At 38.4% G+C, this 17,080-nt stretch overlaps 1 protein-coding gene across 3 annotated transcripts in view; it reads left to right on the forward strand.

Moving 5' to 3' along the window:
- The window catches only part of BRCC3 (BRCA1/BRCA2-containing complex subunit 3), a 43,812-nt gene extending 28,043 nt beyond the window's left edge, over positions 1 to 15,769 (forward strand). For 2 of the 3 annotated variants that reach the window (XM_002722205.6, XM_089324582.1), the window contains 5 exons: positions 777 to 832; positions 10,833 to 10,964; positions 11,475 to 11,518; positions 13,022 to 13,188; positions 13,836 to 15,769. In XM_002722205.6, the coding sequence (XP_002722251.1) occupies positions 777 to 832; positions 10,833 to 10,964; positions 11,475 to 11,518; positions 13,022 to 13,173 (384 nt within the window). In that variant the 3' untranslated portion in view covers positions 13,174 to 13,188; positions 13,836 to 15,769. Of the gene's footprint in view, positions 1 to 776; positions 833 to 10,832; positions 10,965 to 11,474; positions 11,519 to 12,270; positions 12,505 to 13,021; positions 13,189 to 13,835 lie in introns of those variants that run through there. The other variant, XM_089324581.1, reaches the window with a different exon arrangement.
- Positions 15,770 to 17,080: the final 1,311 nt, after the last annotated feature.

Raw genomic sequence — 17,080 nt, forward strand, 5'->3', positions numbered from 1 at the left:
AGGCACTTTTTAGGTGATTTACGTAAATATGCTCTGACTCTGACAGTAAGCCTATGTGGAATCTTCTTACCCACATTTTACCGATAAAGTGAAGCTCAGAGAAGTTAAGTAGTTTGATTCATGGTTACTTTTGCCATTTTTTATTTGGATTCTGCTTGAATTAAATTCTACCTGAATTTTATATTCACATCAAGAGATTTTAATATGTGTCCAAACAAAAAGCAAATTACCGTTTCACATTATAGGTATCAATTCTTTCAAGAATTCCAAGGGTTTCTATCATTTAGAATATTAGTTATATTCTCAGAATCTGTGTTAATGATTATTTTGTATAATATCACTCTTTTCCAGAAACATTAAAGTTCAATACCTTGAACTTAGTTCATTCTAAATGCCTTCAGCTTTATCATCATGTATTTATGTACTTATTGTTATCATAAATAGTTGTTGGCAAGTTTGAATTTCCAACATTCTAGTTTGAATATTCTGATTTTTAGGTTCTTGGTTCCAAGATTTGTCAGGAATTCTTTGTTTCCCATAAGTAGATGTTGGCTGTGGCCATCTTAGGTTGATTGAGAATATGATCCTTCTTATGTAAATTGGTTTATGTATCTTTGGAACCTCTTAACCTTCCACTTCCAGAGGGGACTTTGGATTCTATATTAGAGTGTACTAAATTGCTGTACTTTTTTCAATATTAATCCTTCTTTGTGTGACATTTCTTTCTTTCCTTTTTTTGTTGTTGTTTTATGGATTTTTGTTTGTTTCTTTTCTAGACTGGCCGAGTACTCTACACTTGCTTCCAATCCATACAGGCTCAAAAGAGTTCTGAGTAAGTATGACAAATTAGAAATATATATATGTATTGATGGGCTAATTTCAAGTCTAGGGAATTGGTTATTCTTTTGTTTTATTTCTCTTGCTGGTAAGACACTAAAAACTCTATTTTTCTACTTATGCTCATTAGCAGCTTTATGAACAGTTAAAATCTTTTTAGCAGCTTTGATATTGGGTATATAGGCAGTTTCTTCACCGTAATTAAGTCACTAAAACTATTTCATTTTTCTGGTTAGTTGTAAATCAAAAGTTGTATAGAAGAGTATTACAAGTTTATATAGATTCATGTCTGTGAGGTTCATAGCAGTACTATTCAGAACAGTCAACTTATGAATGGATTAACAAAAATCTGTATCCATTCAGAGAAATATTATTCATTAAAAGGAAAGAACTGAAACATGCTACAACCTGAAAGAATTTTGAAAGTATACAAAGTGAAAGAAGTCAAATGCAAAAGGTCACATATTCTGTGTTTTATAGGAAATAGCCAGAATACCTAAATTCATAGAGGAAGAAAATACATTGGTAGTTGACCTGGTCTGGCAGGAGTGAAAAATGGCTATAGAGTTTATTTTGGGGTGATGAAAATGTTTTTGGCCAAATAGGAGAGGTTGTCACACAACATTGTGAATATATTAAATGCCTCTGAATTATTCACTTTAAAATGGCTAATTATATTTTATGTGAATTTCACCTCAATTTTTAAAAAATGAACAAAGGGCTTGAAGAGATATTTCTTCAAGGAAGGTATACAAATGGCCAAAAGTACATGAAAAGCTGCCCAACCATATTGGTCTTTAGGGAAAGGTGTATAAAAATCACAGTAAGATGCTGCCTCCCACACAATAGGCTGACTATAATTTTTTTAGGAAAAGGAAAATAACACAAGTTGGCAAAGATGTAGAGAAAATAGAATTTTCATCTGTACTGGTGGAAATTTAAAGTGGTTCAACCACTGTGGAAAAGTGAAACAGAATTGCTGTGTAACCATGCAACTTCACTTTTAGCCAAGACCGGTGTTAAAACAAACAAGAATTGTACATGAATGCTTAACGCAGGGTTTTTCATAAACTCTGGTTCAGTTTCTTCTGAGGTTTTTCTCTGCCTTGTAGATGGTCTGTTTCTTGCTGTGTCATCACATATTCATTCCTCCAGGTACATGCATCCTTGGTGTCCATTTGTATATCTACATTTCCCCTTCTTTTAAGAAGAGCAAGATTAGGACCCTCTCTCAGACTTATTTTAACTCAGTCATCCCTTTAAAGGCTCTGTCTCCAAATACAGTCACATTTTGAGGTACAGGGACTTAGGACAGAGGTAGAGAGTGTAAAACCTGCAGGTTATATAAGGCACATGAAATCATTTGGTCTGGCCCTGCCAAATGGGACTTGAGTTTTCCACCCCTGGGCTAGGACTTCAACATACATATTTGGAAAAGGTTATACTGTAGCCTATAACAAGAAGTTGCTGCTTACTGGGTACAGGGTTTCTTTTTTTGGGTGAAAATATTGTGGAATTAAGTTAGTGGTAATGGTTGTACACCATTGTGAATATGCTAAAGTCCCTGAGTTACATACTTTAGGTAAGGCCATAAATTTTGTTTTCTGAATATTATCTCAGTTAAAAGTGAACAAAACCAAAAAATAGCTGTAGATTAAAAGATACATCATTCATATCATCATAGTCCAGTCATAAAGTAGAAAGAAGTGTTCAGCAATTCAAGAAATAAAAGATAGATAGATATGAAATGAATAAATAAATCTGTCCCTTCTTGCATAAAACATAGCTGTCTATATAGAAAAATCTCAATAAATCTACAAAAAAGTTTCTAAAACTACTAAGTGAGATCACAGGATAGAATGTCAACACACAAAAAGCAGTACTATCTTTATTTCTAGAAACATGAAATTTAAGGCACTGGTGCCGTGGCACAGTGGGTTAATCCTCCACCTCCAGCACCGGCATCCCATATGGGCACTGGTTCTAGTCCTGGCTGCTCCTCTTCCAATCCTGCTCTCTGCTATGGCCTGGGAAAGCAGCAGAGGATGGCCCAAGTTCTTGGGCTCCTGCATCCACATGGGAGACTGGGAAGAGGCACCTGGCTCCTGGCTTCGGATTGGTGCAGCTCTGGCCATTGTAGCCATTTGGGGAGTGAACCAATGGAAGGAAGACCTTTTCTCCCTGTCCCTCCCTCTCACTGTCTGTAACTCTACCTCTCAAATAAATAAATAAAATCTTACAAAAAAAGAAATATGAAATATAAAAAAAATCTTTAAAATAATACATTTATAAAATGAAATAATTAGGATTAAATGTATCAAGATGTGTTGGATCTGTATGCCAGAAACCACACAGATGGAAATAATCAAAGAACACCTAATCAAATAGAAAAATAAACCATGTTCCCAATGGGGAAAAGCTGAATGTATTCTCTCTGAGATCAAGGGATGCCCATTCTCACTATTTCTGTTCAACATAGTATTGGAAGTCCTAGACAGAGCAATTAGGCAAGTAGAAGAAATAAAAAGCATCCAAATCAAAAAGAAGGAAAATTACAAGTCTGCAGCTGAAATGATCTTTTATATATAAACTTCTAAGGACTCTATCAAACAACTGTTAGAACTAATAAAACAGATTCAGTCAAGATGTAGGATACAAAATTGGCATGCAAAAATCAGTGGCATTTCTATACATTAAATATGAGTTATCTGGAATAAACTCATAAAACAATTCCATTTATATAGCATCAGAAATAATAAAACTTTTTGAAATAAGTTTGACCAAGGAGGTGAAAAATCTATACCCTGAAAAGGACAAAATATTAATAAAAGAAACTGAAGAAGAAAAAATTAATTGAAAGTCTGTATTAATAGACTACAAGACTTAATATTCTTAAAATGTCCATACTATTTCATGCTGTCTATAGATTCAATGCAATCCCTACCAAAATTCTAATAATTTTCTTATACAAATAGAAAACACAATCCTAAAATCCACATGGAACCACAAATATTTCCGAATATCCAAAGCAATTTTGAGAAAGAACAAATATTGAGACATCACATTACATAATTTTAAAGTATATATAAAATATATATATAAAGATTTATTTTGAAACAAAGAGTGACAGAGACAAAGAGAGATCTGTCCCCTAGTTCATTCCCCGAATGGCTACAACATCTGGAGGTGGGCTAGGCCAAAGCCAGGAGCCTGGAGTTCCATCTGGGTCTCCCACATCAGTGGCACTTGTACTATTTTCCAGTGCTTTCCTAGATACATTAGCAGGGAGCTGGATCAGAAATAGAGCAGCTATGACTTGGACCAGCATTCTGATATGGGATGCCAGTGTCACAAACAGTGGTAGCTTAACCTGCTGTGCCACAATACTGGCCTCTACATAAAATATCTTTAATTTTTTTTATTTTATTTATTTGAAAGGCAGAGTTACAGCAGAGTGGGAGAAATAGAGAGACCTTTTACCTACTGATTTACTCCCCAAATGGCCACAAAGGCTGGACCTGCGTCAGGCTGAAGCCAGGAGTCAGGATCTTCATCTGGATCTCCCATATGGGTGCAGGGTCACAAGGATTTGGGCTATCCTCTGCTGCTTTCCCAGGCGCATTAGCAGGGAGGTGGATTGGAAGTGGAACCGGCACCCATATGGGATGCCACCAGTGCAGGTAGAAGCTTAACCCATTATACCACAATGCCAATCCACATAAAACATCAATAACAACTCAATTATCAACTGCATACAAAAGCTCTACAGTTCCCCCGCCATTTTATGTTATTGATGTCACAAACTATATCTTTATTTATTGTGTACCTATTAACATAGATTTGAAAAAATTTCTGCCATTAATCCAAATCAGTTGTTTTCTAATTTCCTTCTTTTTTCTTCCTGAGCTCCCATAATGTGCATAATGGTCCACTTGATAGTGCCTATGAGTCCCTTAAGCTCTCTTAACTTTTCTTCCATCTTTTTCCCTTGGTCCTCTGATTTGGAGATTTCACATGACCCATCTTCAAGTTTTCTGATTCTTTTTCTGTCTTATAAAAAGTCTTCTGTTGACTTCACAGTGACATTTTCAGTTGAGGTACTGTTTTCTGCCTCCAGTAATTCTGTTTGGTTCTTTTAACATTTTTCACATTTCTGTCCTTATCTTCATTTTATTCATACACCACATTCCTGATTTCATTTAGTTGTCTACCTCTATTCTCATTTAGCCCATTGAGCATCTTTGTGATGGCTAAAAGACAACCACATCTCCTAGTCTTTTTTTAGAAAGCTTTTACTTAATAAATACAAATTTCATAGGTACAGCTTTGGGAATATAGTGGTTTTCCCCCCATGCCTGCCCTCCCACTTCTACTCCTGTCCCACTTCTTAGTCCATCTCCCATCCCATTCTTCATTAAGATTAGTTTTTAATTGACTTTATATATGGAAGACCAACTCTATACTAAGACTTCCACAATTTGCACACAGGCACACAAAGTATAAAGTACTGTTTGAAAACAAGTTTTACAGTTAATTCTCATAGTACAACTCATTAAGGACAGAAGTCCTACATGGGGAGTAAGTACACAGTGACTCCTGTTGTTGACTTAACAATTGATATTTATGATACCAGTGGTTGCCTGAAGCTCTTGTCATGCGCTGCCAAGGCTATGGAAGTCTTTTGAGTCCACAAACTCCGTCAGTATTTAGACAGGGCCATAAGCAAAGTGGAAGTTCTCTCCTCCCTTCAGAGAAAGGTACCTCCTTCTTTGATGGCCCCTTCTTTCCACTGAGATCTCACTCACTGAGATCCTTCATTTAAATCATTTTTTGCCAGAGTGTCTTGGCTTTCCATGCCTGAAATGCTCTCATGGGCTTTTTGGCCAGACCAGAATGTCTAAAGGGCTGATTCTGAGGTCAGAATGCTATTTAGGGTGTTTGTCATTCAGTGAGTCTGCTGTGTGTCCTGCTTCCTATGTTGGATCATTCTCACCTTTTTAATTCTATGTAATGTTATTAGCAGACACTTGGTCTTATTTGTGTGATCCCTTGAACACTTATTCTATATGATCAGTTACACACTTAAGATGATCACTTTAACATGTAAGATGCCATTAGTACCACCCAGCTTAATGGGATTTGAAGTGTGATGGCAAGTTTTTAGCTTTACCCTAGCCTGTGGGGACGTGTGCCAAACTACGTGTACGTCTCCTCTCTCTCTCTTATTCCCACTCTTATTTTTCACTGGGATCTATTTTCAATTGGATTTAAACACCTATGATGAATTCATGTAAAGTAAAGAGTTCAATCAATGGTATTAAGTAGAAAAAGAAAATAGTAAATAAAATAATAAACTTCTTTGATAGGACAAGAGTTGATCAAGTCATAGCTTCTCATAGTGTCAATTTCACTTCTACAGGTTTCTTTTTAGGTGATCTGTTAGTTGTCACAGATCAGAGAAAACATATGACATTTGTCCCTTTGGAACTGGCTTATTTCACTCAGCATGATGTTTTCCAGATTCCTCCATTTTGTTGCAAAGGACAGATTTCTTTTTTTTTTTAACTGCTGCATAGTATTCTATAGAGTACATACCCCATAATTTCTTTATCCAGTCTTCTGTTGATGGGCATTTAGGTTGATTCCATGTGTTAGCTATTGTGAATTGAGCTGCAATAAACATTGAGGTGCAGACAGCTCTTTTGTTTGCCAATTTAATTTCCTTTGGGTAAATTCTGAGGAGTGGGATGGCTGGGTCATGTGGTAGGGCTATATTCAGATTTCTGAGGAATCTCCAAACTGTCTTCCATAGTGGCTTTACCAGTTGGCATTCCCACCAACAGTGGATTAGGGTACCTTTTTCCCCATATCCTCTCCAGCATCTGTTGTTGGTAGATTTCTGTATGTGAGCCATTCTAATGGGGGTGAGGTGAAACCTCATTGTGGTTTTGATTTGCATTTCCCTGAAGGCTAGTGATCCTGAACATCTTTGTTGGTGTGATATGTTTCTTATAGGCAGCAAATAGATGGGTTTTGTTTTTGAATCCATTCAGCCAGTCTGTGTCTTTTAACTAGAGAGTTGAGACCACTTACATTCAAGGTGACTATTGATAAATAATGGCTTTGCCCTGCCATTTTTCCAAAAATATTCTTATCTTTTTACTTCAAATTTCCTTTGTACTTTTACTGAGAGATTTTCTTCCTTTACCTTCTTTCATAGTGATGACTGTGTTTCTGTGTTTCTATGTGCAACATATCCTTAAGCATCTTTTGCAGGGCTGGATGAGTGGTGACAAATTCCTTCAATTTTTGTTTGTTAAGGAAGGTCTTTATTTCACCTTCATTCACAAATGAGAGATTTGCAGGGTATAATATTCTTGGATGAAAGTTTTTTTTTTCTCTTAAGACTTGGACTATATCTTGCCATTCCCTCCTAGCCTGTAAGGTTTCTGATGAGAAGTCCACTGTGAGTCTAATTGGAAATCCTCTGAAAGTAATCTGGCATTTTTCTCAGGGTTAAGGGCATGCCTAGGGTGACACACCCAGGTTTGGTGTGATAAATCTCTCTCTCTCTCTTTTTTTTTAATCAGAATGAAAATTTATTCTGCCCAGCTAAGCTCCTCTCCTCAAATGAGACCAAAGCCTGAATGCTAGCCCCAATGGTTATATTTGTCTGCTCTGTCCCAGGGACCACACAAAGGATCTGTGCAGTTCTCAGTATAAGTTCAGATTCCCCAGCAATATCTCTCACTAGGTATCCAGGAACCCCTGAGCTTGTGGCATCTCCCACTGTGACTGCCCAAAGTCCCAGCCACACCATGAGTCCTCCCACACACCCTCAGTTTTTTTCATAGTCCTGGTACAGAAAACACACACAGTCACAAGCTCCTAGCCCCCTATTTGTTCTCCCCACCAGAGTCATGAGTCTCCACTCTGCTGGGCATAGATAAGAGCTGGCACAGCTGTTACGTTAGGTCCAAAATGGCACCCGCTCTGTTGGCTTATTATAGGACACCGTTGTAACACAATTGGGGAGAGAGAAATGTGTCCCATGCTTTTTTTTTTTCTCTCCTCTAGTTTGGCTGATATACTATCCCCCATGGGACTACAACCTGGGTTCCCTCTAGGCTCTTCCTACCACATTTTCACCAGTGGCTTAGGCTGCTGCAGTCTGGTTTCACTTCACTTTCCAGCACTGTTGGGTAGGCTCTCAGCTGCTGGAGTCTTGAGCCATGGGTGCACATGCCCTCCACGATGGTCCACCGTGTCCCTCTAAATTAGGTAGGATTTTCTCTGTCTTTTTCCCCCTAACTTTTCCCTGAGACTACGCTCTCTCTACTTTTTTAAAACTATCTTCTCCTGGGCTAGAGCAACAAGCTCCCTCCCTACTCTTCTAGCACCGTCTCCTAGTCTTTACAGGACAGGCTGCATGCAGAGAAAGACCTTCACCAATTAGACCAGTTAAAGAGTCTTCTTTTCTGAGGATTTGTCTTTTCCAGAATTGTGCATGTGCTTTTAGTAACCTAAAAATTCCCTAAGTTGTTTGCCCCTGCTTCTTTTCAGAAGCCCATAATCTCTTACTCCCAGTGGCAGCTGCCTGCACAACGAAAGTTCTCACATGCTGTATCAGTTGTGCTGGTTTTCATCAGCTTCCTGACAAGGCTTCCACTTCTGTCGGTCAGGAAAGACAGATACTTTAGCCTCAGGCAGTTCCTGGACTGACCAGATGCTGTACTCCTGGTCCACTCTTTTTTTTTTTTTGCACCCTAAGGGAGGACCCCCAGTGTAGGAGGTTTCCTACCCACTGTGCAATGGTAGAACAGATAGGGGGAGGTACATGGATAGACATACAAAATGCCACAGATTTTCTGACCACTTTGGCTGGAATCATTTCTAGGTTTTACATTGGTTTTGGTGATATAAGTTTTCTCACGTTTCTTACAAAGGTACTGTAGTCTACAGTGTTTACCCATAATGTCTAGGAAAAACAGGGCCTGAAACTTTTCAGTTTTCTATTTTACTGCTTTACTACATTTGGTTCATTTTTGCATTCGTTTTGCTCATTTTCCCCTCTAGTTTCTTTAACATTTTAATAGTTATTCTAAACTTCCTTATCTACTAATTGTGTCATCTATGAATCTTCTACTGACTTTTTCTTTCGATCATTTATTATATTTTCTTGATTCTTCATACCTTCCCCCCTTTTTTTGGTTATATGCCATATTTGTTAAAAGAATCATAGATATTAAGCTAAATAATATTATTCTCCAGAGGCTACATACCCATTCCGGTACCAAGCAGCTAAAATAGGAGGCTTATAACTTCCATCTAATTAGGATGAATCTTTTAGTGATTTTCTGTTTTAATTTGCTGGGATTTGAGTTTCTCCACCTTGACACTGCAATTTTATCAGTCTATACTCATAAGCCTTTGAAGACTATTCAACCTCTTTTTAAAGAGAGAGGGAAAAAGAGAGCAAAACATCAATATCTTCCATCTACTAGTTCACTCCCAAAATGCTACCAATAGCCAGGGCTGAGCTGGACTGAAGGTGGGAGCCCTGAACTCAATCTAGGTCTCCCACATGAGTAGCAAGGACCCAAGCACTTGAGCTGCCTCAAATGATTTGCATTAGCAGGAAGCTGAATCCAAAGTAGAGCCCAGGACTCAAGCCCAGGAATTCCACTATGGGATGTAGGCATCCCAAGAAACAACTTAACTACTGTTCCAAACACCTTCCTACTCGTTTCAACTTCTTGTAAGTTTCTTCCTCTAGAATTGATAGCTACCTCTTCAGGAAAGCTGCCCCTAAATGTCAGGCTCATATCTAGTTTTTTTTTCTACTTTCCCAGTTGTTGGTCCTACAATTACTCATTGCCTTGGTAGCGCCCAGTGATTTTCCACAGAAGTTATTTTACTTGTCTCAGATATTCTAGTTGTTTTCAACAGGAGAACTGGTCTTAATCATCTAGTTTGTTATCAGAAGCAGAATTTTTGTCATAAGCTTTGGCTTTCTACTTGCTTTGGTCCTGGGATTGTAATTTGGAACTATTTCTGCTCATGCTCCTGGAAAACAGTAGAAACACTGTTAAGTAGACTAACAGCAGCTGCAGATTGACTTCTTCAAAGTTTCTGGAACTATCGGTAATAGTAGTTACTGTGTAATAGTAGTTACCACCTAACCACCATGAAATTTTCTTTTATGAATTCTTCCCTGACTACTTGGATGAGGAGAAAGGGGGTACTTGTAATTTGCTATAATTTGTGTTGCATCTGGTTGTGTTAAGGGGCCTAGACATACTACTGGGTTGGAAAAAGAGAGAGGGGAGCTGGATTTCATGTTGCTTTACCATCATGTGCCAGTGAGGCCTCCCAATGCCATGGGAACTCAACCTGGATTCTCCACTGATGGAGTTTTAGGTATGAGTATCTTTAGTGAGACATGGTAGAGGTAGATTGGTTGGCTTTGGTAACAAGCATATCTGTTTTTCCCCACTCTAGCATTAAAATACAAGTATTTGTGAAAAAAATTTTTTAACCTATTTTCCCCCAAGGTAGATAATGGGAAATGAGGGCCACTGATGAACCCTGAGTTAGAACAAGTGAGCATTGAATGCTCTATCTGATAGAGTCATTGAAGAGTCTGCAATTCCCCTTCCTCAGGCTTTATGATCAATTTATGCAACCTCATTGACAAATTCCTGACTTAAAACAGTATTGATTAGCTATTTCCCTTGTCTGGCTTCTATTAACTTTGCAGAAATGACCTTGAATTCTCTATGGGACTAGAGAATATTGACTCTGCAAATGGGCTTCTAGTTTACTGCCAGATGAACACATTTTCAACTTTATGTACTTAGAAGTTTAGTCACTTAATGAATTATAGTGATGTTTAACCTTTGAAGTAAGGTGTGTCACAAAGTCTCAAAACTGTAGAGAACTTTGGATTATGATAACTTGGGGTTAAAAAACAACCTGATCTGGTTACCTTGCAGGTATGAAAGAATTGAAATCCCAATCCATATTGTACCTCATGTCACCATCGGGAAGGTATGCCTTGAATCAGCAGTAGAGCTGCCCAAGATCCTGTGCCAGGAAGAACAGGACGCATATAGGAGGATCCACAGGTACAAATCCTCCTTGCTCCTCTTTTCTACTTCTCAGGGACTAGTATATATTTTCTTCTGTCCTTTTATCTTTAACATCTTAACTCTTGAGCCTTTCCTTTCACCTCTCTGTAAGATAGCTTTATAGTAGTTTCTAATCAGGTTTCTCATGTTGTATGGTAATTCTCCCTTTTTAACATTTGTTTCTCTCCTGCTATACTTCTTTTTTGATACTTCTATTTTGTTTATGAAAATAAGGTAAACCACAACATCTTAGTAGCTCTGTGTCAAGGTTTCAGTGACACAGTAATTTCAGAATTGTCTCTTTGAATTATCTCTTGAATCTTTGAATAAATTACATCTCCCCATAATTAAAACAATAACAATAATGGGAGCTTAAATAATACATATTAACCTAATCTAGTTAACAAAGGTCTCATATAGTTTATCATTTTGTTATAGTATATTGTCATTTTATTTTCCTTTCAATGTTTCCTTTGCTAGCAACCTAAACTATTTTCATTCATTTAGCCTTACACATCTGGACTCAGTAACCAAGATCCATAATGGCTCAGGTAAGATTTTTTTTTTAAGATAAATGATGATTCCAGAAATGCTCTGCTGACAGAAGAAAATTTAGGTGTAAGTGATTGAAAGGATTGGTATAAGTTATCCTTAAGTTTCATTTCTCAGGAGCATTACTGATCCTGCTCCCAGCATTTCTTATGAACCTGGTAGATTGTGCTGCCGAAGGCAGCACATACACTAAAATTGAACCCAGTGGACCCCTGAGTACTGTAAATGCAACCTAAAGTAAGACAGGAAGAAAGACAGGAAAGAGCTTTGTGGTAGACCTACTCAGTGGTGTGCTGGCACATGTTTAACAGCCAGTTCCCAGGGAGGAAGAAGAGCCCTCATTTGTTATGTATGCTAGTTTCCAGCTCTCAGACTTTCTGAAGGTTTAACAGTTGTCTCTTGGGCATTGGTATGAGCTAGGACTTGAAAGACATAGATAGACAAAATTTTGAAATTCATGCATTCAAAAAATTCATGTAAGATGCATATTTAAAAATATGCATGGACTTCAATTTGGGGCACCAAAATAAACTTATCTTTTAATTCCATTTGCCATGATCTTTTTGAAGGGGATTCTTTGGGATGATGGAAATGATCTATATCTTGACTTCAGGTGGTTACATGGGATATACCTTTATCAAAGCTCATGGACCTGTGTACTTTAGATTGGTTCATTTTGGGAGCAGGCATTTGGTACAGTGATTAAGCCTCTCTCTGCTTGGCTCCTGACTCCAGTTTTCTGCTAATTCAGACCCTGGGAAGCAGCAAGTGATGACTTAAGTGATTGCATCCCTACTACCCATGTGGGAAACCTGGATTGCATTCCTGGCTCCTAGCTTTGGCCTGACACATCTCTGGCCATTGTGGGCATTTCAAGAGTGAACCAGTGAAAAGGAGCTCTTTCTCTGTCTCTCTTTCTCTCTCTCCCTGACCCTGTGTCTTTCAAATAAATAAATTAAACAATTTTTAAAAACATTAAAATAAATAGGTTCATTTTTGTCTGTAAAGAATATCCTGATAAAGCTCATTTTAAAAGTTAAAGAAGTAAGGGAAGACAATCTAGGAGAATACTTTTCAAACTCTTGAGAGATAATGGCCTAAGTGTAATCTGAAGCCCTGAACTCACAAAAGATTGACTAAATAAACATAAAAGGCTTTTTCAGACCCTGACAATATGGGAGATCTGAAGCACTGGGGAGAGGAATGCTTCTGTGCCTTTGAGCCTTTGTCTAAGGGGAGTAAAGAGCTGGCCATCTTTCTGCTCCCTGCACAGCCAGGCTTCTCTCTGGCTTACCAATCCAAGGGTATCAAGTATCTTTGTTAAGCGCCTCTGTCTTTTACCTGGCTGACAATAGAAATCATTTACCAGTCCTACTCATACTTTTTCTACTTCTTCCTCCTCCAGCCCCCTTTTTCTGTGCTCATGATTGGAGGGCTGTTGGGGAAAAGCCAGAGGATAGTGCTTTTCCACAGTTATCTCATCTTTGTCTTTCCTGTTGAAGTATTCACCAAGAATCTGTGCAGTCAGATGTCAGCAGTCAGTGGACCTCTTCTACAGTGGTTGGAAGACAGATTGGAGCAAAACCAACAGCATTTGCAGGAGTTGCAGCAAGAAAAGGAGGAGCTTATGAAAGAACTTTCTTCTCTAGAATAAAGAAGACAAAATGAGGTAAAAGGAGCTCTTTTCAATCTGTGTGCTAAACATGGTCTGACACAACTCTACTCTCTGCCCTCATTGAGAAGCATGCATCTCTGTCTTCCTTCATCACTAAAATGTACTGAGGTACCTCTCAAACGTTAATTCTACATAGATGCTCTTTCTGCCAAATAGGAGAGTTCTAGCATAGTGGACTCTGAAGCAAATTCCTATTGAATAGATCCCATCTACCTAGGAATTTTCATTATAAGTGTGTTTTCCAGAAACATTAAAGATTTAGGATATAATAGAGTCAGGCCTGTTGCATACTGGAAATTGAAGTGAAAATTCAAGGAATTGGAAGAAAGAAAACAAAAAGGGCCCAGATTCTGTTAACAGTGATACAGGTTATTTGCATTTTTGTTTTTTCTTCATGATTCACCCTATATTATTGTTTTTCAAATTTCAAAGGATAATCTGGAACTACCTACATCAGAATCAATTGGTGATCAAACTTTGTCTTTGGAGGTAGAAACTAGAAATCCACATGAACTGCCCAAATTTCCAAGGCATACTAATGTCTCAAAAATACTAACCTAGGATATATGAAATGTAAATAATATATTTTCTCTGGTTCTCCACAGCCACAGTTCCTCTCTATTCTTTTTCATTCCCTATAGGAAAAATGAAGTTATTCGTGTAAAATGAATTAAGATAAACCAATTTTGAAGAAGAAAAAGTTGGAGGACTCATATTACCTGATTTCAAGACTTACTATAAAGCTATATCAATCAAGATTGTATAGTATTGGCAAAGGAATAAACACACATACCAGTGGACCATGCCCAACTGATTTTGATGAAGTGCAAAAGCAAATCAATGGAGGAAGGATAGCTTTTCAAACAAATTATGCTGGAACAATTATACTCCCCTGTGGAAAGAAAAATACCTAAATATCTCACCTTTATAAAAGTTTTAGCTCAAAACGTATCATGAACTTAAATGTAAGATGTAAAACTATAAAACTTTCAGGAAAATATCATAGAAGAAAAAATTGCAGGACCTTGACAAGTTCTTGGACTTCATCTCAAAAGCACAATCCAAAAAAAAAAAAAAAAAGAAGAAGGTGATGTATTGGATGTCATCAAAATTAAAAACTTTTGTTCTGGGGCCAACATCGTGACACAGTAGGTTAAGCTGCTTCTTGCAATGCCAGCATCCCATACCAGAGCACTGATTTGAGTCCTGGCTACCCCATTTCCAATCCTGCTTCCTGCTAATGTGCCTGGGAAGGCAGCAGAAGATGGCCCAAGTGCTTGGGGCTCTGCCACCCATTGTGGGAGACTTAGTTGGAGTTCCTGGCTCCTGGCTTCAGTCTGGCTCAGCCCCAGCAATTGCAGCCATTTGGAGAGTGAAGCAGTGGATGGAAGATCTCTCTCTTGTCTCTCCCACCCCTCTCCATCTCCCCCTTTCTCTGTTACTCTGCATTTCAAAGTAAATAAAATAAACCTTTTTAAAAAGTTTGTAAAACTTTTGTTTTATAAAAAGGTTAAGAAGAAAAGACAAACTACAGATTTAAAGAAGGTATTGTTGCCAAGTATGTATCAATCTTGAATATATAAAATATGCTTGAAACTCAACAATAAAAAACAATCCAGTAAGAAAATGGACAAAAGACATGTATAGACATTTCACCAAATAGGATATGTGAATGGCAAGTAAGCACATGAAAAGATATTGATATTTATCAGTCATCAGAGAATACAAATTAAAATCACAATAAGATGTGACTTAAAACACCAGAATGGCTAAAGACAAAATAGTGAAAATGCCAAATGCTGTTGGAGATACAAACTGGATCTCTCATACATTGCTGATAGGGATGCAAATTGGTGCAGTCACTTTGAAAAAGAGTTTGACAATTTCTTATAAAGTTAAACAGTTAACATGTGACCTAGCAATTGTACTCCTGGATGTTATCCCAGAGAAACCTATGTTGGCACAAAAACATGTACACAGACATTCGTAGCCCAAATTGGAAACACCCTAAATGTTCTGCAACATGTAAGTAGTTCAACAAACCATCTGTACCATGGAACGCTGTTCTGCTATGATACACACAGAACAACTTGGATGGACCTCAGGAGTGTTTTGAGTGAAAAAAAAAGCCAATCTGAAAAGGTCATACTGTATGATTGCATTTATACTTATATAGCATTGTTGAAATAATAAAATTATGGAAATGAGGAACAGATGAATGCTTGCCAGGAATAGGGAATGCATGACTATAAAGAGATGACACAAGGATTACCTTTGTCCTGATGGAAAAGTTCTTTATCTTGATTGTGGTATTGAGTATGTGAATACATACCTGTACTAAAATTATGTAGATCTACACTCATACAAATGAATGCATGTGGAATCTAGTGAAAAAAGAATAAATCTGTAATCTAGTTAGCATTATTACATATAACATTGTCAATGTCTTGATTTTAAAATTGTAAGACTGCAACATGGGGATAAACTGAGAGAAGGGTACATGGAACTCTGTACTATTTTTTAACTTCCTGTGAGTCTATAATTATTGCCAAATAAAGTTTAAAGTTTTAAATAAGGAGCTAGAAAGTATGGTACCTACTTTATGAAATAAGAAAGGGGTGGGCCGGCGCCACGGCTCAATAGGCTAATCCTTCGCCTGTGGCACCAGCACCCCTGGTTCTAGTCCTGGTCGGGGCACCAGATTCTGTCCCGGTTGCTCCTCTTCCAGTCCAGCTCTCTGCTGTGGCCTGGGAAGGCAGTGGAGGATGGCCCAAGTCCTTGGGCCCTGCACCCGCATGGGAGACCAGGAGGAAGCGCCTGGTTCCTGGCTTCGGATTGGCACAGCACGCCGGCCATAGCGGCCATTTGTGGGGTGAACCAATGGAAGGAAAACCTTTCTCTTTGTCTCTCTCTCTCCCACTGTCCACTCTTCCTGTCAAAAAAAAAAGGCAAAGAAAAAAGAAAGAGGTGATAGAAAAGATCTGAGGAGGATCAAATAATTTGACAATCTAACTTTGAGTGTGTACTTCTTTCCCTTCCTGCTTTTCATTTTCTTTGTGTATAAAATGAGGTGAGAATTGGTCACCACTAAGGTTCCTTTTAGCTCATTGTTCAGTCTTTGAAGGTCTTTAAAGTCAAAAAGAAGAGTGATTTGAAGAAGACATCAATACTTTCTCAGCTGTATTAAAATAATGCATTCTGGCTGGTGCCATGGCTCAATAGGCTAATCCTCCGCCTGCGGCACCGGCACACCGGGTTCTAGTCCCAGTCAGGGTGCCGGATTCTATCCCGGTTGCTCCTCTTCCAGTCCAGCTCTCTGCTGTGGCCCAGGAGTGCAGTGGATGATGGCCCAAGTGCTTGGGCCCTGCACCCGCATGGGAGACCAGGAGAAGCACCTGGCTCCTGGCTTCGGCGGCTGCAGCGCACCAGCTGCAGCGGCCACTTGGGGGGTGAACCAACAGAAAAGGAAGACCTTTCTCTCTGTCTCTCTCATGTCCATTCTGCCTGTCAAAGAAAAATAATAATGCATTCTAACACACAGTCCTGTATCCCCTTGTGGATACCAGATACTTCATTTTTTAATCAGTCAAGACTCTGGTGAAAACAATATAGACCTCTCTCTGTTTCCTTATCTGCTTTTACATTCAACTCATTACATTCTGACCTCTGTCCACATCACTCTTCTGAAGCCATTCCTGCCAAAGTCATGGGTTACCTTCATATAGTGATAGTAGATACTTTGCCTGTCCTCAATGAAGCTCTCAGTCTTAACAAGTTGGTCACTGTTGGAAACTGTCTCTCCTGGCTTCTGCCATTCTATTTTCTGATATTTTTCTTCTCAGAATCATTCATAGGCTTCTCTGTGTTTACTTAGATATATGCAATT

The sequence above is a fragment of the Oryctolagus cuniculus genome, chromosome X, assembly GCF_051225735.1.
Source record: "Oryctolagus cuniculus isolate XC-2025 breed Fujian yellow rabbit chromosome X, ASM5122573v1, whole genome shotgun sequence".
Classification (NCBI taxonomy): Eukaryota; Metazoa; Chordata; class Mammalia; order Lagomorpha; family Leporidae; genus Oryctolagus; species Oryctolagus cuniculus.